A 24,273-nucleotide genomic window follows, 5' to 3' on the forward strand; every position below is an offset into this window, starting at 1 on the left:
TGTGGTAGCACACACCTGCAAATTCCAGCACTTGGGAGGCAGAGGCAGGAGGATCTCAAGTTTAAGAACAACCTAGTCTAAATAGTGGGTTCCAGACAGTGAGGGTCCATCTCAAAAAAAAAAAAAAAAGAGAGAGAGAAATAAAATGTTTTAAAATCCATTTATTACAGAATCAACAAATAAGTACTAAAAATATTAAGAGACGTATTTGTTGATTCAGTCACTAAACATAGCAAAGATGTCAGTTCTTCTCAAATTAATATACAAATACTGGTGAGATTTTTCTTTCTTTTCTTTTCTTTCTTTTTTTTATTTTATTGGAAGGTCTTGGCTGTGTTGCCGAGGCTGACCTAAACTCCTGGGCTTGAGTAGTCCTCATGTCTTACCTCCTGAGTAATTGGGACAACAGGCATGCACCACCATGCCTGATTTTGCAAAATTTTTTTTTTCGACATAACATTCTGAAGTTCCAAAATACTCTCACTTCTAGCACCAGATGCCTAGATTAAATATCCCTAAGTCCACATTTAGTTCTGATCATTTACTAATAAGATTCACAGAACCCACTGACAATGGTTATATACACAGCTACAGTTTATTACAGCAGAGATATAGAATAAAATTAGCTGAGGCAACAGCAAATATGGCAGGCTCCAGGAAAATTCCAAAGCTGTGTTTCCATTGTCCTCTCCCAGTTGGGTAATGGACAGTACTCTTTTTTCCTGTCAACAAGGTGTGAGAATACACACCACATGCTACACCCAAGAAATCTTACCAAAAGTTTAGTATCCAGAATTTTGGGGGAAGTGGGATTAGTGGGGTAGGGATGTTGAACTCAGGTCTTTGCACTTGCAAATCAGGCTCACTGTCACATGAGCCACACCTCTAGCCCATTTTGCTCTAGTTATTTTGGAGATGGTGGTCTTACAACTATTTCCCCAGACTGGCCTCCCAGCCTCAGCCTCCAAGGAGTAAGATTATAGGCATGAGCCACTGGCGCCCAGCAGTATCTAGAATTTTTATTGAGTTGAATTATGTTGTCACGATTGACCAACTCTGTGACTGGCTTTATACTCCAGGCCCTCCAAGAGATTGAGGTGACATCACACAACCAAAACCCCCACCATAAATCTCATTGTTAGCATAAACTACCCAGTATGGCACAAAACTCCAAGTTAATGAAGACACCCTTATTAGTCAAGACATTAAAAGGCTTAGCTATTACCTGTCAGGAGCCAAACTTGAAGGCTAGACCTCTCTTAGGCAATGCTAAGGCTTTCTAGTATAGAAGATAGAGACAAAATTAATCTAAACTTTACATGGAAAGGTGAAGAAACTAAATACCTAAAACAATTTTGGAAAACAATGAACATAGAACAATTAGCCTGTCCATTTTTCAAATGTTTTACTGGCAAAGATACAGATAAACTGGAGGGAAAATGAATGGTACAATAACTCTGGAAACCATGTACCATTTCTTGAAAAAGTAAGCATACAAGTAACCAACAACCCAGCAATTGCACTCTTGGGTGTGCCAGAGAAATGAAGACCATAAAAGTTGACATAGGCAGGCATTCTCTCTCTCTACTTTCTAGCTACCATTATGTGAGCTCCTCTGTTCTTCCACACCCTCTCCATGATGATGGACTAAAACCTCTGAAACCGTGAGCCAAATTTCCTTCCTTAAGTTGTTTTGCTCAGTTTATTACAAGGACACAAAAACTAATACAGAAAATTGGTACCAAGAAGTAGGAACTTTGCTGTGACTATCTACCCAGTCATGTGGTTCATTGGCCTTTGGAACTGGTTTGTGGGAAGAACCTGAAAAAGTTTGGAGAAGCAGGCTAGAAAAGCCCTAGCATGCTGTAAGCAAAATGTGATAGGCACATCACGTGTGATCTCAGTGTTCATAGGAGAACACTGAGGGGACTCTTTAGACTACTGTGTCTCTATCTGAAACCTCAGCCCTCAGTAGACCAAGGAATTGGACTGTTGGGAATTGGACTAGCGGCCATTCATGCTACATGGTGGGAAAAAATAAAAGTCTACATTTTGTCCATGCCCTGAAACTTTGTGGAAGGCTGAGTTTAACAGGAATAGTCTACTTAATAAGATGGAGGAATTTTCTTTTTTATTATTATTATTATTTATATGTGCATACAAGGCTTGAGTCATTTCTCCCCCCTGCCCCCACCCATTCCCTTACCACCCACTCCGCCCCCTCCTTCTCCCCCCACCCCCTCAATACCCAGCAGAAACTATTTTGCCCTTATTTCTAATTTTGTTGTAGAGAGAGTATAAGCTATAATAGGAAGGAACAAGGGTTTTTGCTGGTTGATATAAGGATAGCTATACAGATCACATTGATTTCCTGTACATGGGTGTTACCTTCTAGGTTAATTCTTTTTGATCTCACCTTTTCTCTAGTTCCTGGTCTCCTTTTCCTATTGGCCTCAGTAGCTTTTAAGGTATCTGCTTTAGTTTCTCTGCGTTAAGGGCAACAAATGCTAGCTAGTTTTTTAGGTGTCTTACCTATCCTCATCCCTTCCTTGTATGCTAAAGCTTTTATCATGTGCTCAAAGTCCAGTCCCGTTGTTGTGTTTGCCCTTGATCTAATGTCCACATACGAGGGAGAACATACGATTTTTGATCTTTTGGGCCAGGCTAACCTCACTCAGAATGATGTTCTCCAATTCCATCCATTTACCAACGAATGATAACATTTCATTCTTCTTCATGGCTGCATAAAATTCCATTGTGTATAGATACCACATTTTCTTAATCCATTGGTCAGTGGTGGGGCATCTTGGCTGTTTCCATAACTTGGCTATTGTGAATAGTGCCGCAATAAACATGGGTGTGCAGCTGTCTCTGGAGTAACCTGTGTCACAGTCTTTTGGGTATATCCCCAAGAGTGGTATTGCTGGATCAAATGGCAGATCAATGTCTAGCTTTTTAAGTAGCCTCCAAATTTTTTTCCAGAGTGGTTGTACTAGTTTACATTCCCACCAGCAGTGTAAGAGGGTTCTTTTTTCCCCCCATCCTCACCAACACCTGTTGGTGGTGGTGTTGCTAATGATGGCTATTCTAACAGGAGTGAGGTGGAATCTTAGTGTGGTTTTAATTTGCATTTCCTTTATTGCTAGAGATGATGAGCATTTTCTCATGTGTTTTTTGGCCATTTGAATTTCTTCTTTTGAGAAAGTTCTGTTTAGTTCACTTGCCCATTTCTTTACTGGTTCATTAGTTTTGGGAGAATTTAGTTTTTTAAGTTCCCTATATATTCTGGTTATCAGTCCTTTGTCTGATGTATAGTTGGCAAATATTTTCTCCCACTCTGTGTGTATTCTCTTCAGTTTAGAGACCATTTCTTTTGATGAACAGAAGCTTTTTAGCTTTATGAGGTCCCATTTATCTATGCTATCTCTTAGTTGCTGTGCTGCTGGGGTTTCATTGAGAAAGTTCTTACCTATACCTACTAATTCCAGAGTATTTCCTACTCTTTCCTGTATCAACTTTAGAGTTTGTGGTCTGATATTAAGATCCTTGATCTATTTTGAGTTAATCTTGGTATAGGGTGATATACATGGATCTAGTTTCAGTTTTTTGCAGACTGCTAACCAGTTTTCCCAGCAGATTTTGTTGAAGAGGCTGCTATTTCTCCATCGTATATTTTTAGCTCCTTTGTCAAAGACAAGTTGGTTATAGTTGTGTGGCTTCATATCTGGGTCCTCTATTCTGTTCCACTGGTCTTCATGTCTGTTTTTGTGCCAGTACCATGCTGTTTTTATTGTTATTGCTTTGTAATACAGTTTGAAGTCAGGTATTGTGATACCTCCTGCACTGTTCTTTTGACTGAGTGTTGCCTTGGCTATTCGTGGCTTCCTGTGTTTCCATATAAATTTAACAGTAGATTTTTCAATCTCTTTAATGAATGTCATTGGAATTTTGATGGGAATTGCAGTAAACATGTAGATTACTTTTGGGAGTATCGACATTTTTACTATGTTGATTCTACCAATCCATGAGCATGGGAGATCTCTCCACTTTCTATAGTCTTCCTCAATCTCTTTCTTCAGAAGTGTATAGTTTTCCTTGTAGAGGTCTTTCACATCTTTTGTTAGGTTTACACCTAGGTATTTGATTTTTTTTGAGGCTATTGTAAATGGAATTGTTTTCATACATTCTTTTTCAGTTTGCTCATTGTTAGTGTATAGAAATGCTAATGATTTTTCTATGTTGATTTTATATCCTGCTACCTTGCTATAGCTATTGATGGTGTCTAGAAGCTTCTGAGTAGAGTTTTTTGGGTCTTTAATGTATAGGATCATGTCATCTCCAAATAGGGATATTTTGATAGTTTCTTTATGTATTTGTATTCCTTTTATTCCTTCTTCTTGCCTAATTGCTCTGGCTAGGAATTTCAGTACTATGTTGAATAGGAGTGGAGATAGTGGGCATCCTTGTCTGGTTCCTGATGTTAGAGGGAATGGTTTCAGTTTTTCTCCATTAATTATAATGCTGGCTGTAGGTTTGTTATATATAGCTTTTATAATGTTGAGGTACCTTCCTTCTACTCCTAGTTTTCTTAGAGCTTTTATCATGAAATGGTGTTGGATCTTATCAAAGGCTTTTTCTGCATCTATTGAGATGATCAAGTGGTTTTTGTCTTTGCTTCTGTTAATGTGGTTTATTACGTTTATTGATTTTCATATGTTGAACCACCCCTGCATCCCTGGGATGAAGCCTACTTGGTCGTGGTGAATAATCTTTTTGATGTGTTGTTGAATTCAGTTTGCCATTATTTTGTTGAGGATTTTTGCGTCAATGTTCATTAAGGAGATTGGCCTATAGTTCTCCTTTTTGGAGGTGTCTTTGCCTGGTTTTGGGATAAGTGTAATACTGGCTTCATAAAATGTGTTAGGCAGTTTTCCTTCCCTTTCTATTTCATGGAACAGTTTAAGGAGGGTTGGTATCAGTTCTTCTTTAAAGGTCTGATAGAATTCAGCAGAGAATCCATCAGGTCCTGGACTTTTCTTTTTGGGGAGACTCTTGATTGCTGCTTATTTCATTTTGTGTTATAGATCTATTCAGGTGATTAATTTTCTCTTGGTTCAGTTTTGGATGGTCATATGTATCTAGAAATCTGTCCATTTCTTTATGATTTTCAAATTTATTTAAATATAGGTTCTCAAAGTAGTCTCTGATGATTTCCTGGACTTCCATGGTGTTTGTTGTTATCTCCCCTTTTGCATTCCTGATTCTACTAATTTGGGTTTTTTCTCTCCTCATTTTAATCAGGTTTGCCAGGGGTCTATCGATCTTGTTTATTTTTTCAAAGAACCAACTTTTTGTTTCATTAATTCTTTGTATGGTTTTTTGGTTTCTATTTCATTGATTTCAGCTCTTATTTTTATTATTTCTCTCCTTCTATTTGTTTTGGGATTTGCTTGTTCTTGTTTTTCTAGGAGTTTGAGATGTATCATTAGGTCATTGATTTGGGATCTTTCAGTCTTTTTAATATATGCACTCATGGCTATAAACTTTCCTCTCAGGACTGCCTTAGCTGTGTCCCATAGGTTCCAGTAGGTTGTGTTTTCATTTTCATTGACTTCCAGGAACTTTTTAATTTCCTCTTTTATTTCATCCATGATCCATTCTTCATTAAGTAATAAGTTATTTAGTTTCCAGCTGTTTGCATATTTTTTGTCTTTACTTTTGTTGTTGAGTTCTACTTTTACTGCATTGTGATCAGATAGTATGCACGGTATAATTTCTGTTTTCTTATATTTGCTGAGACTTGCTTTGTGCCCTCGGATATGATCTATTTTAGAGAAGTCTCCATGGGCTGCTGAGAAGAATATATATTGTGTAGAAGTTGGATGAAATGTTCTGTAGACATCAACTAGGTCCATTTGATCTATTGCATATTTTAGATCTTGGATTTCTTTATTGATTTTTTGTTTGGATGACCTATCTATTGATGATAATGGGGTGTTAAAGTCTCCCACAACCACTGTGTTGGTGTTTATATATGCTTTTTGGTCTTTCAGGGTATGTTTTATGAAATTGGGTGCGTTGACATTGGGTGCATACAGGTTGATAATTATTATTTCCTTTTGGTCTATTTCACCTTTTATTAGTATGGAATGTCCTTCTTTATCTTGTTTGATCAATGTAGGTTTGAAGTCTACTTTGTCAGAGATAAGTATTGCTACTCCCTGCCTGTTTTCGGGGGCCATTGGCTTGGTAAATGTTCTTCCAGCCTGTCATCCTTAGCCTATGCTTATTTCTGTCAGTGATATGGGTCTCCTGTAAGCAACAAGTTGTTGGATCTTCCTTTTTAATCCATTTCGTCAAGCAGTGCCTTTTGATAGGTGAATTAAGTCCGTTAACATTAAGCATTAGTACTGATAGGTATGTGGTGATTCCTGTCATTTAGTTGTCTTAGTTGTTTGAAGGTTTGATTGTGTGTACGTAAGTTGAGGTTACTCTCTACTGTCTTGCTTTTTCTTTTCCTGTGGTTTGGTGCTGCTTGACTTTTCATGGTTAAGTTGGGTTTTCACTTTCTGTGTGCAGAATCCCTTGAAGAATCCTTTGTAGTGGTGGCTTTGTAGTCACATATTGTTTTAGCTTCTGCTTATCATGGAAGACTTTTATTGCTCAAGATGGAGGAATTTTTAAGGCAACCCCAGTCTTCAGGCTATAGCATGGTTATTACTATCTGAGGTTTACAGTAACAACTGTGAGCAAAATTCAGAGCGGAAAGGTTTGATAATCTTGCAGTTTGCCCAGAAAAGAAGCATATATAAAGTTGGGGCCAAGGAAAGAGTGCTGCAGAACAACCTAGAGCCATTAAAAGGAAGCCAAATGGACAGGGGATTTAACTCAATGGTAGAGCATTTGCCTACCATGTGAAAGCCCCTGAATTTGATTACCAGCACAGCAAGAAAACACACTGAGGAAAAACAGAAGCCAAGTACTGTGCATTAGGACACTAGGAAAAATTCATTGAGGGCATAACAGGAATTGGCCTGATCCCACCCATAGCAGGCTCAAGGGTATAAAAGCTTTAGCTCATTTGAAAGACTTTGCTTTAAGAGGAAAACTCTCAAAACCTGTTCACACAGAGCTGCCTCAGGAAGAGTTTGCTACATTCAGCCACCCAGGCACTCAGAAGCCACTGCAGCCATGCTCCAAGGGGGCCTCACTACTGCTTAAGCTGGCAGCAGTCCTTGGCATCATCCACATGATTACAAAATGTGGTTTTGCAAGCATACAGAATGTCAGACTTACAGGGTCATTGAAACTTCCACACAGATTTCAAAGGAAGGCCTGGCAAGCCAGGCCATAAGCAGTGTAGCTGAGCAGTATAGCAGGCATAAGCAGAATGCAAGAATGCCTCCAGACTTAGCTTCCTCCTCCTTCTACCTTTTATTCTATCCAGGTCCCAGCCTATCTGATGATGCTACCCACATTCAGAGAAGGTCATCCCAGCTTAGGAAACGCCCTCACAGACACACCCAGGGGTGGCCTTTACTAATTTCCTAGGTGCTTTTCAATGCAATCAAATTGACAGTCACACCCTCTGTGCTTACATCACTCCAGCCTTCCTTTCCTTAAATGTGAGAACCTCTTTCTCACAGGGGTTCCTTAGAACCACTGCACTTGTTCTTCCAGAACTCTCCAGAAGCACTCTGCCCCATTCATATGACTCTTTCTTGCCAGTCAGGTTTCAGGTCAAAAGTCATCTCCATACAATTGAAATTGATAACCACCATTCCTTTTCCCACTGCATCCTCCTCATTCTCTTCACATCCTATATTGTGTTTTTTATAGTACTTCTGACTTTCTGAAATAACCACTGTTTTACTTTTTTTTTTCTGTCATCTCCCACTAGCAAGTTTGCTTTAAGAGCAGATCCTCCATATATCTTGCTTACCACTGTTTCCCCAGCACCAATAAACTGCCTGGCATACAACAAATACATGTATAAGTGTGTGAATTAATCAGTCTTGGAGCCAGTGTCAGTTGGATAGGATGGTTTCATTACCTAGGTGGAGGAATATAATTATGGGAATTATGCTAATAATGAATGCTAGTTTAACTGAGGTTTTAATATATTCAGGGTAATTTTTACTTTTGTAAAAGTCTGTCAGGGATATTAGGATGGGGTATATGAGGGTAATGAATATTATGATTATGGATGAAGTTAATACATTTGTTACTTTTATTTGGAGTTGCACCAATTTTTTGGCTCCTAAGACCAACGGATAGCTACCATCCTTTAAAAGTAAGAAAGCCATATTTTTAGGTATGGTGGCATGAGTTAGCAGTTCTTGCGTACTTTCTTGGTAAATAAGAAAATTTTGTTTTCTGATTCTAGATTCACAATCTAGTGTTTTTGTTAAACTATATTTACAGAATATTGTGCCAAGAATGATTTTTGGATTTAAAGATAGGAGGAGTAGGGGGAGTAGGTGGAGGAGGACTAAGGAGTTTTCTCGTGTGAATGATGGGTGAATGTTATTTATATGGTAGGTAGATTTGCCTCGTTGAGTCCTGGTTAATATGTATAGGGTGTATAAGGCTGTGATGAGTGTATTAGTTCCTATAAGGAGGATGGTGAAATTGGATCATGAGAATGAGGAGGTGATGATTATTAGTTCTCCGATCAGGTTAATTGTTGGGGGTAGTGCGAGGTTGGTTAAGCTTGCTATGAGTCATCATAGGGCCATTAATGGGAGCATTGTTTGTAGGCCTCGAGTTAGGAGTATGGTTCGGCTGTGTACTCATTCATAGTTTGTGTTTGCTAGGCAGAATAGGACGGATGAGGTTAAACCATGGGCTACTATCAGTGCTATAGCTCCTATAAAGCTTCACGGGGATTGCATTAAGGTGGCGACAATTACCAATGCTATGTGACTGACTGATGAGTATGCAATTAGGGATTTGAGGTCTGTTTGTCGTAAACAGATTGAGCTGGTTATTACTATGCCCCTAGTGAGAGTAATATAAATGGGTATATCATGTGGTTTGTGATGGGTGATAGGAGGATGGTAATTCATATTATACCATAGCCGCCTAGTTTTAATAGAATAGCTGCTAGTACTATGGAGCAGGCGATAGGTGCTTCAACATGGGCTTTGGGTAGTCATAGGTGTAGTCCGTATAATGGTATTTTAACTATAAATGCTATTATGCATGCTAGTCAGAGTAGCTCATTTGATCATGATAGGTTTAGTTGCTCTGAGTAGTTGTTGAGAATGTGAAGGTTTAGGGATCCTAGTGAGTTTTGTAGGTAAATTAATGCAACTAGAAGGGGTAGGGATCTAATTAGTGTATAAAATAGGAAGTATAGGCCTGTGTTAAGTCGTTCTGTTTGGTTCCCTCATCGTGTAATGATAATTAATGTGGGAATGAGTGTGGCTTCAAATAAGATGTAAAATAAGATTAGTTCTGTGGACGTAAATGTTATAATTAATAGGACTTGTGGTAGTACTAGTATGGTGATACACATTTTTTTTCGTTCTACTGGTTCTTTGTTCATGTGTTGTTGGCTAGCTATAATTATTAGTGGCAACAGTCAGGCTGTTAGAATTAAGAGAGGGGGTGGAGAGGGAGTCTGAAGAGAATAATAGTGAGAAGTTAAGGCTGTTTTCGTTTGATTGATTTAGAGTAAATAAGCATAGTATACTGATTAGTAGACTGTAGGCAGTGGAGTTAATTCAGATTATGTTGTTCTTTGAGAATCATGTTATAGGAATGAGTATGATTGTGGTATAATAACTTTTAGCATTGTAAGAGGTTTAGGTTTTGTACATAGTCCATTCCGTATGAGTTTGATATTATAACTAGTAGGGTCAGTCCTACTGTGGTTTTGCAAGCTTTGAAGACTAGGATGGTAATGGGGAATATAAATGATAAGGTGATGTTGAAGTTCAGGGTAATTAGGGTTGCAGTGATAAAAATTGATAATATTATACCCTCTAGGCATAGGAGTGAGGATATTAAGTGTGATCGATAGATTAGTGCTCCTAATAGGGATGCTAGGAAGGATAGGAAGAGGTTAATTAGGATAGGGGACATTTTGGTGCTTATGAGTTGTTCATAATCTAATGAGTCGAAATCGTTTGCTTTGTGTTAAACTAAGCACCATATTCATTTCATTCTAATCCTTTTTGAGATCATTTGTAGGCTAGTCCTAATGATAGGATGATGATTAGGGCTAATGCTCTGAGAATAACTGGGTAGAGGTTGTTTGTTTGTAGTGCTCAAGGGAGGGGAAGAAGTAGGGCAATCTCAAGGTCAAATAAGAGGAAGGTGATTGCAATGAAGAAGAATTTTATTGAGAATGGGAGTCGTGCTGAGCCTATAGGGTCAAATCTGCATTCATAGGGGTTTTATTTTTCGTTGTAGATGTTAATTTGTGGGACTCAGAATGCGATAATGATTAAGAGGGTTGCTAGGAGGGAGTTTAGGGTTAATGCAATGATTAGGTTGATTGCTCTTTTTTGGGTTTATACCAAATCTAGCTGATTGGAAGTCAGCTGTACTTATTAATACTAAGAGAGCATGAGCCTCATCAATAGATGGAGACGTACAGGAACAGTCATACCACATCAACAAAATGTCAGCATCAGGCTGCGGCCTCAAAGCCGAAATGGTGCTTTGATGTAAAATGGAATTTTAGTTGTCGAGTTAGACATACTAGTAGGAATGTGGAGCCGATAATTACATATAGGCCGTGAAATCCTGTTGCTGTAAAGAAGGTTGAGCCATAAATGCCGTCGGAGATTGTGAATGAAGTTTCAAAATATTCTGAGGCTTGTAGGAGGGTGAAGTAGATGCCTAGTAGAATAGTGATTGATAGTGCTTGGACTATCAATCCAACTCTGGGAAAGCTCTATGTGCACAAAATATATTCTTTATGGAAGAACATACATTTAGGAAAGGAGGACCACAAAAGATTCAGATGGACAGCGGAGTGGCTCAAGTGGTAGCGTACCTGCCTAGCTTGCATCAGGCCCTGAGTTCAAACCAATACTGCCAAAAAAAAAAAAAAATTCAGGTGTTTGAACTAGAACATGGTTTGGTTTGGTTTTTAAAGAAGGAAATCATTTTAAAATTCAGTCATGGAGCTTGCCTTTATGTTCTTTTCTAGAAGACTTATGATTTGAGGGCTTAAAGTTACATCTTTTATCCATTTTGATTTTATTTTGTGTGTGGTGTAAAATAAGGGTCCAATTACATCCTTTTCCATGTGGAAATCTAGTTTTTCCCAAACCACTTATTGCTTCCCCCATTGTGTCCTTTTGGTCCCCTTGTCAAAATTTGCTTTACTGTACACGTTTGTATTTATTTCTGGGCTTTCTATTCTGTTTAATTGTGTTTTATATTTATGTTTTTCTGGTAATACCATACTGATTTTATTATTATAGATTCCTAATATAATTTTAAAACAGGAAGTATAATCTTTTCCAATATTGTTTTTCTCTTTTTTGAGGTACTGTGTTTGAACTCAGGACCTACACCTTGAGCCATTTTGCCAGCCCTTCTTACTGTGATGGGTTTTTTGAGATAGGGTCTCAAAACACAATCCTCCTGAGCTTTGCCTCCTGAGTAGGTAGATTTAACAGGCGTGAGCCTCCACTATTGTTTTTCTTTCTCAGTATTGCTTTGACTAGTCAGGTTTTGTAGTTCCATATGAATTTCGGTTTTTTTTTTTTTTATTTCTGTGAAGAATGTCATTGGAATTTTTTTTCTTTTATTATTCATATGTGCATACAAGGCTTGGGTCATTTCTCCCCCCAGCCCCCACCCCCTCCCTTACCACCCACTCCGCCCCCTCCTTCTCCCCCCACCCCCTCAATACCCAGCAGAAACTATTTTGCCCTTATCTCTAATTTTGTTGAAGAGAGAGTATAAGCTATAATAGGAAGGAACAAGGGTTTTTGCTGGTTGAGATAAGGATAGCTATACAGGGCATTGACTCACATTGATTTCCTGTGCATGTGTGTTACCTTCTAGGTTAATTCTTTTTGATCTCACCTTTTCTCTAGTTCCAGGTCCCCTTTTCCTATTGGCCTCAGTTGCTTTTAAGGAATCTGCTTTAGTTTCTCTGCATTAAGGGCAACAAATGCTAGCTAGTTTTTTAGGTGTCTTACCTATCCTCACCCCTCCCTTGTATGCTAAAGCTTTTATCATGTGCTCAAAGTCCAATCCCATTGTTGTGTTTGCCCTTGATCTAATGTCCACATATGAGGCAGAACATACGATTTTTGGTCTTTTGGGCCAGGCTAACCTCACTCAGAATGATGTTCTCCAATTCCATCCATTTACCAGCGAATGATAACATTTCACTCTTCTTCATGGCTGCATAAAATTCCATTGTGTATAGATACCACATTTTCTTAATCCACTCGTCAGTGGTGGGGCCTCTTGGCTGTTTCCATAACTTGGCTATTGTGAATAGTGCCGCAATAAACAGCTGTCTCTGGAGTAACCTGTGTCACAGTCTTTTGGGTATATCCCCAAGAGTGGTATTTGCTGGATCAAATGGTAGATCAATGTCTAGCTTTTTAAGTAGCCTCCAAATTTTTTTCCAGAGTGGTTGTACTAGTTTACATTCCCACCAACAGTATAAGAGGGTTCCTTTTTCTCCGCATCCTCGCCAACACCTGTTGGTGGTGGTGTTGCTAATGATGGCTATTTTAAGAGGGGTGAGGTGGAATCTTAGTGTGGTTTTAATTTGCATTTCCTTTATTGCTAGAGATGGTGAGCATTTTTTCATGTGTTTTTTGGCCATTTGAATTTCTTCTTTTGAGAAAGTTCTGTTTAGCTCACTTGCCCATTTCTTTACTGGTTCATTAGTTTTGGGAGAATTTAGTTTTAAGTTCCCTATGTTTTCTGGTTATCAGTCCTTTGTCTGATGTATAGTTGCCAAATATTTTCTCCCACTCTGTGTGTGTTCTCTTCAGTTTAGAGACCATTTCTTTTGATGAACAGAAGCTTTTTAGCTTTATGAGGTCCCATTTATCTATGCTATCTCTTAGTTGCTGTGCTGCTGGGGTTTCATTGAGAAAGTTCTTACCTATACCTACTAATTCCAGAATATTTCCTACTCTTTCCTGTATCAACTTTAGAGTTTGTGGTCTGATATTAAGATCCTTGATCTATTTTGAGTTAATCTTGGTATAGGGTGATATACATGGATCTAGTTTCAGTTTTTTGCAGACTGCTAACTCATTGGAATTTTGATAAGGATTTGCTATAACCATATATGAATCTTGAAGAACATTATACTAAGTTAAATAAGCCAGCACAAAGAACAATACTGCATGATCTCACTTATATTTGAAATATTTTTTTTAAAAAGTCAAAGGTCAAATATACAAAGCGGAGGGGAAGAAGAAATGGGGAGCTATAGGTCAAAAACACAACATAACTATAGTTAATAAAATTACATTATATTAGAGATTTTTGTTAATTGATTTTAGCTGCTGTTATCACAAAAGATAATTATATGATAGATATGTTCATTTGCTTCACTATAGAAACCATTTTGCTATCTGCATCATAATGTAAACCTCTATATATTCAATAAAATTTATTTAAATAAAATTAAAATCACATAAAATGACACAGAGAAACTGGAAATGGGTCTTTTGTCCAAACTTGAGGTCTAGTTTTAAAGGAAAACAGCATAGCTATGAAGCCCAACTACTAGTATGTAAGACAAGAAAGCACTTCTACACCAGCTGTCTGACTTCAACAGATAAATTAATAAAAACACATCCAATTTTTATTGATTGGGAGAAGATTGATTAGTATGATTGCCCCAGGGTTCAGTGCCAGAGACCTAAATCTACTAAAGGTTGTCTACTCTGCTTCAAGAATTTCCCAGGATTGTTTCCTAGGGTCTTAAGCTAACCCATGTCCCTTGCTCATTCCTACCTCCCACTGGAGATGACAGGTATTTGGCAGAAAAGTTTCATAACAAACAAAAGGACAGACTACCCCAGAAGCTGCAAATGACCCTAAAGTTTCCAACACTACTTTATGTCATTATTTCATCCTATCTCTTCTCTTGAAACAACTTGACATCTTGTTTTTAGGGTTTTAACACAATACCATCTTTAATGGACTTGCAACTATGTTAGCAATAGAAAGAGACTTGCATGTGTCTTAAACAGGTAACTTAATAAGGTAGTACAACACATTTACTGGGCTGCACTTCGCATTTCCCTTACACAGTGTCAGTGAACACTCTGCCCCATTCACTACCTCTCAGTGTGGCAGATTCACATTTGGCCCTTTTAACTTGCAGGGTCTCCACTGGGAGCCCTTCTCTGTTTGAATATTGGTAAGTTTGTGATTTTTTAAAAATTATATCCTCCTCAGAAACTTCAGAATTCATTTTAAAATAAATTTTAGTAGTTAAATATTATTTCTTTTTAGAAGGCTCATTATTTTTCAGTGCTCTGATATTTCTCCAATTCTTTATAACTTTCTAAAAATAACTGCTGGTGAGCTCATAAATTCATTAGTTAATCCCAATGGGACTCAATAATGCATATTACAGACCTCCTGATTTTTATATATTAGATTTTCTCAAGAATTCCCTTACCTGTTATTATCAACACAGCTATATTGACAGGGTCTTCATTACTTCCTAATTGCCCATACTTCTTTCTCTTGTTAAAGATCAATTTTTAAAACCAAGCCTTGTCATTTTGAAAATATCACAGACAAGTTATCCTGTTAATATTAATGTGTTTCATATCTGTCTAGTTTCTTTTCTCTGTTATCATAGGAACTTACAAAATTTATTTATTATCTTTTGCTTTAAAAATGTGTTCTTTTTAGGAGGGGTAAGTAGTAAGAGGATAGCAGCACATGCTGGAGGATTTTTCCCCAAAAATAAAGGTATTGAAAAAAATGATCCTTCATATTCACAGGTGACTTTGTGAACAGTGATATTCCCTATTCTAAACCAGAACCTAACATGTAAAATATGTGTTGTTGAAATTGTTCCATGACCTTTTGATCAGAGAATATGTAAGATAAAGTGACTAGTAAATATTAGAATAGTGAATTACTAACCAAGAAATTCTTCTAAATTATCTTTATGGGGATAAGTTACTCCACAACCAGACTGTTCATCATATACCACTTACCAGTAAGCATCATCTATCACAAATCTAACCTCTGTGCCTGTGTGCCTCTGTGTGTGTGTGTGTGTGTGTGTGTGTGTGTGTGTGTGTGTGTCTGAAAACATAATTATTTGCTTTCCCAGAAAATTATTTCCTCTATTTAGGGATTCCTTGACAAGGCAAATAACATAGTTCTTCATTTTATAATATTCTTTTTATAGGGATGGGAGTGTAGCTGACTAGTAGAGAAAATACTTAGCATTTAAGAGGCCTTGGGTTCAAACCCAGGACCAAAAAAGAAAAATCCACTTACAGAAATCATATCTACATATAACTTTTTAAGACAACTACTTCATAAAATGAGATACTGCTTTAGAGTAGTACACACCTGCCAAAATAACCATAAGAATTTTGGATGCTAACTCAGTAGCCTATTTTGACATAGTTTTTGCTCTAATCCTCATTCCCCCAAAAACGTCTAAGCACTAAAATCAAGTGACAGGAATGTGGACAAGGCTGGCTTTTAGGAAACACTTGAATTGGAGTTATCACAAGAAGAAGAGAAATAGACAAGTCAGAAGATATAGTAATGTTTTCATCTCTCTTATCCTGTTCTTTAAGCATTCTACTCTCAGTGCTATTTTCAACCATTTTTTGTTTAATTTCTAAAAGCTATTATAGGTTTGTAACCTCCTTCTTTATGAGTTCCATTACAAGACAATTTTTCTTAACTATGTAGTCTTTGGGGAAACAAATGATACATTTTAGCAATTTGTTTTTTCTCCTATGATTTATATTCTCATCCTTTATACTTAAACTTTCTAATCCTTTTGACCATTTGTGCTATCGTTACTGCTTTGAAATTGGTGACAATTCATTTTCTGAAACAAGTGATAGGTCAAGGAAATATTCAGTGCAGTATTTTAATTAGAAGTTCCCTGCATTTGGTGATTTTACAATGAAGAACATCATTGACAAACAGGACTTGTGGAACAAACATAAGAAAAATAAAAGATAGGTATTCTTGCTCTGTAGAAAACTAAAAGAGATAGCTACAGTAGAGCTCAAATTATAAAAAGAATTGGTCTTCAAAGTAATTTTTAAAAAAAGGATAAACTACTCATTTTTATGTAAGGTGACCCATAATTATCTAAATACTTCCTATTATAATAAATATTACACATTGCTTTTACTTTCTTGAAATAAGTTCAGAATTAACATAATCTACCTGCTTACAATATTGTTAAATCATATTGCTCTTATTAACACAGAAGGAGTAAAATAAATGAAATTAAAACTAGTATGCATCTCAGTGTTTAAAATGTTTTGGAAAGTCTACGTGAGAAGGCATGGTAAAAGTAGTCAGGTACTTGATTCTATGCATGAGTCACCATGAATGTGACAGCCACTAGTGCATGCTCAGATATGCTTATTGGCAATTCAAGTACCGTGGGCAGTGTTGTCATCAGTGAGATTTTTTTTTAACAGAGTAGACTACTCTGGGTAATACACAAAGTACACAATCTCATCAATTTACAAAGTAGTTGCATTCCTGGAAAATTCAGTACATATTAAAATTGTGCAAAGAGTACTTTGAATTTATTTGCAGAAAAATTGGGTTTTCAATTCCATGAATAGCTTTTGAACATGTGAAAAGCATGTGGGATGCAGAGCAATTTATTACACTTTACTGCCCTGTGAATTACGGGATGCCCACCCATTCCTGACCTTCTCCCACTCAATGGCGTAGCACCTTCCAGTCATCTCCACCACCATAAATGTTCCCACAAGTGTCCAAAATACCTGTAGAGGCCACTACCACCCCCAGTACAAACCACTGATTGAGACGGAGCCAGAGCACTTTTTTGTAAAGAAACACTGCAACTCTTTAGCTTTTACTTTTATTCCAAATTAATTTTATAGATTAGGAAACAGAATTCTCCCCAAAGTGAATTATCCAATTACAATAAGCCTATCAATCCAAAGGGTATAGATAGCATTCCCTGAGAACTGGCAGATCATTCCCTACTCTGTAGATTAGGAAAATGGGGATTTTAAAAGTAGGAAAAAAGTTCTTAATTCCTAAAACAGGGAATTTGGAGCCATGTCTGTAATCCCAGTTACTTTGGGGGAAGAGATAAAAGAAGGCTAGCCTGGGCAAAAAGTCAGGGAAGAGAAATAAAGGACCATTTACTCCTAGGTTCTTCTAGATGCATAGATTTGAGAAAGAACAAGCCAGATATGGTGGCATACACCTATGATCCCAGCTGTGTGGGAGGCAGAGGTAGTGGAAAGCAAGCCCTGGGCAGAAGTTCGAGCCTCTAAAATGACTAAAGCAAAAAGGGCTGGGTTGGGGGAGGACCAAGTGATAGCAGCACCTGCTTAGTAATTGCCAGCTCTGAGCTCAAATCCTAGTACAAGAAAAAAATTTTTCCAAAAATTGAAAAGAGATTTTTATATAAGATATTCATGTTACTATTCCGTAGTTTAGAGAGAATTCTGTCTTCCCCACCCCATTCTGTGTAATTCGTTTGATAAGCTACCTTGCTTACTACCTCTAGTCCTACTAATTTTGTTACCTCTGACACAAGCACGAATTCTCACTATTTTTACTCTTCAGTTGCAAGGGTACCTGAGCCTGTGCAGGTACTCAGTTATCTCCAGGACTTTGTTTTTTTCCAGCCGAGGACTAATCAAGCAGACAGCCATCATAAGCTAAAGGTAAAAAGCTGTTGATGTGATTTTATCACCAGGAAAATTTGTTCATCCTTCAAAAAAATTGTCACCAGGAAAACAAAAAAAGAAATAAAGGAGTTAAAATTGCTTCAGACCATTGACTCCTAGGTCCCTCTAGATGCATAGATTGAATTGAATCTCAAGGGGTGGGAGGAATTATGAGAGGAGCTCCTGAGAAAGCTTACAAATTGATCATAGCCTTGGTAACACTAGTAGTTGTAAGTGTGATCGCTATGGAGGAAATGCCAAATGTGGCTACAAGCTTGGGGAATGGAAGGAAAAAGAGACAATTAACACCTCTTTTTTTTTTTTTTTTTTTTGGCTTATTGTATTTGGGAGTGGGTGTTGCCATGTACTATGCATCTGAAAATGGTCTTTCACCAAAAAGAAGAAAAACAATTGACTTCAAAATATTTTATCATGGGCTGGAGGGATGACTCAAGTGGTAGAGCACCTACCTAGCAAGTGTAAGGCCCTGAGTTCAAATTTCAGTACCACCAAAAGAAAAAAAAGTTACAATAAAATATTTTGTCATTATAAGTGCAATTTATTAGTTGTGATTGAACTAAAACTAGGGTTGCAAACACTATAGGCATAGAGACAGACATTTTGTAAATCCAGAAACTGGTCTTCCTTCTAGATATACACACAAAATTTTATTTAATATAGGCATGTCTGAGGATACTTACAACTGCTCCCATATGTTTAAAGAATATAAATTCCTCCAAATTCTTGAGAATCCTTTAAGAGCATTATTTGAATTAATCAGTAAAAGTTATAATAATCTCAGAATGTTCTATACATTTTTAAGAACTTGAAATTTTACACAGCTACTAATGCAATATATATTCCCAAGAATTCTATTAATAATTGTCAGACTCCAGTCAGGCACTTTAGGATTTACCAGGATAGCCTACACTCATCCATCCCTTCCATTGAATAACATTGGATTTTGCCTGAAACGAGTAGGCAAATAGAAAAATGACCTCATTTTTTAGTCTGAATACAAGAGTACTGAGGATATTTTTCAAGGGTGTGACTTTAATACTGGATCTTAGTTTCAAGTCCAAAAGGCCAGACTGCAGAGAAGAGGACGATGAGTGCATCCTTGTGATCGCACCTATAAAGAGAGGGGCTGTCTTCCACAGCTAAGTCACATGCACAGACTGTAGCTTTCTGCTCTCTGGCCAACCGAGCGCAGCCCTAGCATCCTTATTGTTGTAACTCCCAGATTGTGATACTGTCACAAAACTGTTGCTAGGCAACAAATGTGGTTACCAGGTCTCAGCGAATAGCTGAAGGGGAAAGCAAAGTGTTGCTCCATTGTAAAGTAACCATAGCAATGACCTACTATTACAGACTAAAGAATTATCATTAACAATGTTAAAGTATCAGACAGAGGCCCTGAATTCGCAGCCTTCCAAGCATAATTGAGTGATCTAGAAAGAGATTCCAACTGTTTTAAATCTATTTACTCATTATTTCTATGGGAGAGTTTCTGTAATTATTTTCTTTTTTGCATTTTTTAAAAATTGTGAAGCTATTGGATTAATGGTATAAGCTATCATGAGAAATCAAAAACAGATTAATCTATTTCTTCATGTACTCTAATGCCGGCATCAGTATTATTTGCTGCCTGTGTCAAAATTGAAGGTAAATTTGATACATTAAGTCAGAACTACAGAAAGAAGGTGTAGTAAAATCCCTGTAAATTGACAACTTCTAAGCGGAATCCCTTCTGACAGAATAGGAGGCCTACATGTTCTTTTTTGCAGTCACTGCTTTGAAACTTTTTTTTTTCCAGCTTTTCTAAATCTATCCCCCTAAAATCAGAAAAATGTCGCCCGCTAGAGAGCCTCTTTTGAGTGTGGTCCTTCATTAAGCAGCCCGCATGATTTGGTCCCAGTAACCTCACTGAGGCAATCGTGTCTAACATCACAGCTTCTGGGAGAGGCAGAAAAAACCGATTTCCCCATCGGGAAGCAAAGACTCTTGGGTGCTGTGAGTGGGTGTGGGAGCGAGATTCCGCACGCGGGGAAGCCAATCCCCGCGCGCGCCGGGCCGGGGGTAGTGGGTGGTTTCCAGGCGGGAGAGGGAGTGGCCCTTCCCGCCGAGCTCCTCCATTGGCCCGGAGGGGCTGAGGCCTCGGGGACTCTCGGCCGCGCCTCCGGCAGCCCGCGAGCAAGTCCTCGCCGTGTGCCTGAGTCGGGCGTGATGGGGACTCAGACGACGCGGCCCGGGGCCTGGGCGCAGCTGCGTGCGTCCGAGCCCCGCGGAAGGTGAGCGCAGATACAGGTGCGCCGGGCCCGCTGCCCCAGCAGCCTCCGGCACGGCGGCCCCGAGACGCGCGCCCGCGAGGGGCGGTACCCGGGCTCGGGGCGGACGGGCGGGGCCCTGGGGCGGGGCGCGGGGACCAGGCTCGGCGGGGACGCGGCCTGCGAACGAGGCCGCCGATAATCGACCCTGTGCTCTCTCCGCAGGCACCGACCGCCACGAGCTCACTTCCTGGAAGAGCTTCCCGTCTATTTTCAAATTCTTTACCGAAGCCTCTGAGGCCAAGACCAGTTCTCTGAAGCCGGCTCTGACGCGACGCTCCCACCGAATAAAACACGAAGAGCTGTAAGAGGAGAGCGGGCGCGACGGGGCGGGACGCCGGGAACCGCGCCCGGGCGCGTCCTCTTCATGGCGAGCAGCCTCCCAAGCCCCTCATTAGATTGTTTTCTTCCTAGAGCACAGGGTCGTGATATGTACATCTAAGTAGCGTTTTGCATTATTTCTAGATGAGTGCAACTGTCAAAGCAATATGGGTTCACTGGTCGCGCTTCCCGCGGGCCGAGCTCGGCTCCGCGCTGCCGGCCCGCGCGCAGATCCGGGCTGACAGCGCCCGGCCCGCGCCGTCGGCCGCTCTAATTGCCTGGCGGAGCCATGGGCGCCCGCGGCGTCTGCGCGGTCCTACCGCCCGCGGCAGCGAGGCCGCCCCGCCGCCTCCCTCCGGACCACGTCCGCTTTACCCGGCCTGAACGAACGGAGCACGCTTTTATTCTCCACCTCAAACTTCCACCTTAACTTTTTTTTCTTTCTCTTTCTTTTTCTTTCTTCCTTCCTTCCTTCCTTCTTTCCTTCCTTCCTCTCTTTCCTTTCTCTTTCTTCTTTCTTTCTCTCTCCTCCCTCCCGCCCCCCTTTCCTCCCTCCTTTTTCTTCTCTCTCTCTCTCTCTCTCTCTCTCTCTCTCTCTCTCTCTCTCTCTCTCTCAAAAAGACCCCCACCCATGCCAAATTTAAATTTAGAACATGAATGCCAGGATGTACTATATAGTTTGGGGAGTGCAAATTGTTCTTTTCCTAACGATCTATTTTCATTTCGAGACCAGGAGAAAAACATTGCATAAAGATCTATGAAATACCAAATTCGCATTACTGCTAAACATCTTTGCCAGTTGAATGAGACTTTACACAAATCTCCAGTTTCAAAAAAGAATGTTTAAACCAAAACATGAGATCTTGTAAGTGTAAGTGTGAAAGGTCGCATTTTCAATGGCATTTCCAACTTTATTATAAGCGTTGACTTTACTTTTTAAATATGTAATGTGTAATGAGTGGCGTTGTAATGTACATGACACACTGAAGTTATGCATTTATGTCTTACTGTGGAGGGAGGTGGTGGTGGGTGTCCTTGTCATTAATCCCCACTAGAATGACCTTTAGCGGTTGTGGAGTCAGGCCCTTTTATGTATACAATTTTTATTGTCAGAAAAATGAAACTGGGTCCTCTGGAGCCTTTCCTTCTGGTAAGCTACATAGGGCTAAAATGATTCTTTCCGTTTTCCTCTCCAATAGGAAAACAGAGACTGGGTGTGAAAGATTTTCTCCTTTCAGTCCAATAGTTAACATTTTTAGTATTCCACTTCCTCTGTAGGGTTTTGCCCTGTAATTTCAACAATTAACTATTTTAATCCAGCTAAGATCTGGCCAACACTGTGAAATACAAAAGATAGAATAAGTTAACATTTTCTCACTTCAAATTAAAGTATTATATTTTAACATCAATTTTTAATTACTTGAAGAATTTAATTATCTAGCGAAGCTTATTTCTAATAAATGAAGTTCTGAATTTAATATTTCTCATCCTTTTTTAAAGTACATGCAACAAGTAATGTGCCTGCCTTATTTGAAGACATAAGATGTACCCAAAATAACATGGTACTGTCTAATGCCTCAAAAAAAACATGAAATCAACCACCTCATGGATAAATGTTTTATGTTATGAGCTGGTTTCAGCAAGTTTCGAAACTAATTAATATCTCATGCTGTGTGGCATACAAGTATATTCATTCGTTCTATAGTTTCAATGATGGCAAATTCAAGTGATCTGTTTTCAGCAGTCATGTCTGTATCTTTTAGGAGAAAAAATCAAAGTGGCAATTTATCCAGTTCCTGGGTGGTTTACAATGTGTAATCCCAACAATGTCAAGCACAGTGGTCTGTGATATTAACCCTTTTTATTGGATCTTTCCTGTTTTAGAAGTAATGGTAAAGTGTTTAAAATAATGGTATCTTCCACTGAGAGAATTTGAGAGTTGATGTGGATTCAATATATTTTTTCAAGTGTTATTAATTGTCTTGTTTTCAGTATATGAAAATGTTCACAGGAAACTAATTTATAGCATTAAAAAAAAACCAGTTGTGCAAATGCTGAATTTGTGAAGCTTCTGCAGCTGAATTAAAACAAATAGGCTCGCTTATAAACGAACTCCTGCTCCTTCTCTCCAGTTTTCTCACCTCTTTTTTAAAACCTTGTATACAGAAAAATCACTGTTTAAATGCCCTTAATACTTTTAAACTACTGGATTGTAAGGCCCTTTTTAACTATCTAAAGAGGAGCTATTTGCAAACTTAAGTTGTGTAAATGTAATTCTACTTGTGGATCTGAGCTATGGCAACCTAGAGGGAACTGGCAAACCATTCCAGACCGCCAACTGATAACTGATGCGGTTCCTTATAATGTTTTTAACCTGTTGATGTTAGTATAAACATATAGTACTGTTGGAGTAGCAACAAGCAGTGGGTGGTAACCACCTGCCAAGGAGCAGCTTGTATTACCAGTCTTTCTGCTCTGGTCTTGTCCCCATTCCGGTTTCCTTAGAGAAGTTTTCTGTTGAGTAGAGGTTTTAAGGTTAGAAAGTGGGCTTTTTATTTTAATTACATATTTAATTCGTAGAGCAAGTGGGCTGAGAAAGCAGGTGTTGGTAAATCTAAGATTCAAAACTAGCCCTGTTGAAACTTAAAGGCCAGTTAACAGCGTAGAAGCTTTGTAAAGGTACCTAAGTACAAGTCCTTAAAAGTCTCCATGTGTATTTGAAGGGATCCATGAATGTGTAATAATTGCTCTTTTCTCTAACTTCTACCTTGTGCTTCCATTGCATTCTTGTTTATATGTCAAAAAAAAAAGAGTAAAGCATAGAAGTTACCTGTATATTATATCTTTCTGTTCACCATTTTAAAATAAAAGACAGTTTAACTAACAAGCAGTAGTGTATTATTCCTGCTCAGAAGTTCCTTTATTCACCAACCATGCAGAAGTTTTTTAAGCTGAAACATAAAAGGAATAATGGGACAACATTCATCAATATTTTTAAACTCACAGCTACTTATTATTACTATTGTTATTGACATAAGGTAATATCCTAACTTGAGTTGAATCACTATTTGGCTCCCATCTTTCACAAAAGTAACATTTTAAGTCATTTGTTCTTAGTATTTAAAATACCTCAACAAGAAATTTTGAACAACTCATCATCAAATACTGTTTTATAAAATAAACTTTAATATACCATAAATAAGTGTGTTTTCCAAAGGGAATCTAGTGGGATTAAATTGCTCTCAAACGCCTGTTAACCTATTATTTCCAATCTGAAACTAACTTGTTCACATTTACTTTACACTTATTCCTTCCTTAAAATCTGTAGCTCCTTTGAGAGGATTTGGGTGACAAGATATGTTAACTGTATTATCACTGCTAATAAATTAGAGGGTTTTTTTTTTCCTGATCCTCTGGATTAGCTGAAGTTTCAATCCAAACACTGTGTGTATCTTATTATTCATAGCTTCTACTGTAAACCGATAGCTTACTGTTAGTGGCTGTACTCCTAATTCATTTAAGAAAGATTACTATTACAAGTATAAAATTTCTTTTTAAAAAATTTCCCCATGACTCTGGGGGGAGGATATGTCTTTAAATAAATGTGAGACATTCTTATCTTTGAAATATGGGTGGCAAAAAAGGGGGATGATGATGGTGGTGATTTTATGATTACTTATTAGGGGCTATAATAATATAAAATAAGAGACTCCAGGAGGTACTCCCTTTCAAAAGTTGAATACTTT

The 24,273-nt window shown here is 38.4% G+C and overlaps 1 protein-coding gene across 5 annotated transcripts in view; it reads left to right on the forward strand.

Moving 5' to 3' along the window:
• Arb2a (ARB2 cotranscriptional regulator A) overlaps positions 1 to 23,414 on the forward strand; it is a 430,754-nt gene extending 407,340 nt beyond the window's left edge. For all 5 annotated transcript variants that reach the window (XM_074077088.1, XM_074077083.1, XM_074077087.1 and 2 more), the window contains one exon: positions 20,372 to 23,414. In XM_074077088.1, the coding sequence (XP_073933189.1) occupies positions 20,372 to 20,514 (143 nt within the window). In that variant the 3' untranslated portion in view covers positions 20,515 to 23,414. The remainder of the gene's footprint in view (positions 1 to 20,371) is intronic.
• The last annotated feature ends 859 nt before the right edge of the window (positions 23,415 to 24,273 follow it).

This window comes from Castor canadensis, chromosome 6 (genome assembly GCF_047511655.1).
Source record: "Castor canadensis chromosome 6, mCasCan1.hap1v2, whole genome shotgun sequence".
Lineage (NCBI taxonomy): Eukaryota > Metazoa > Chordata > Mammalia > Rodentia > Castoridae > Castor > Castor canadensis.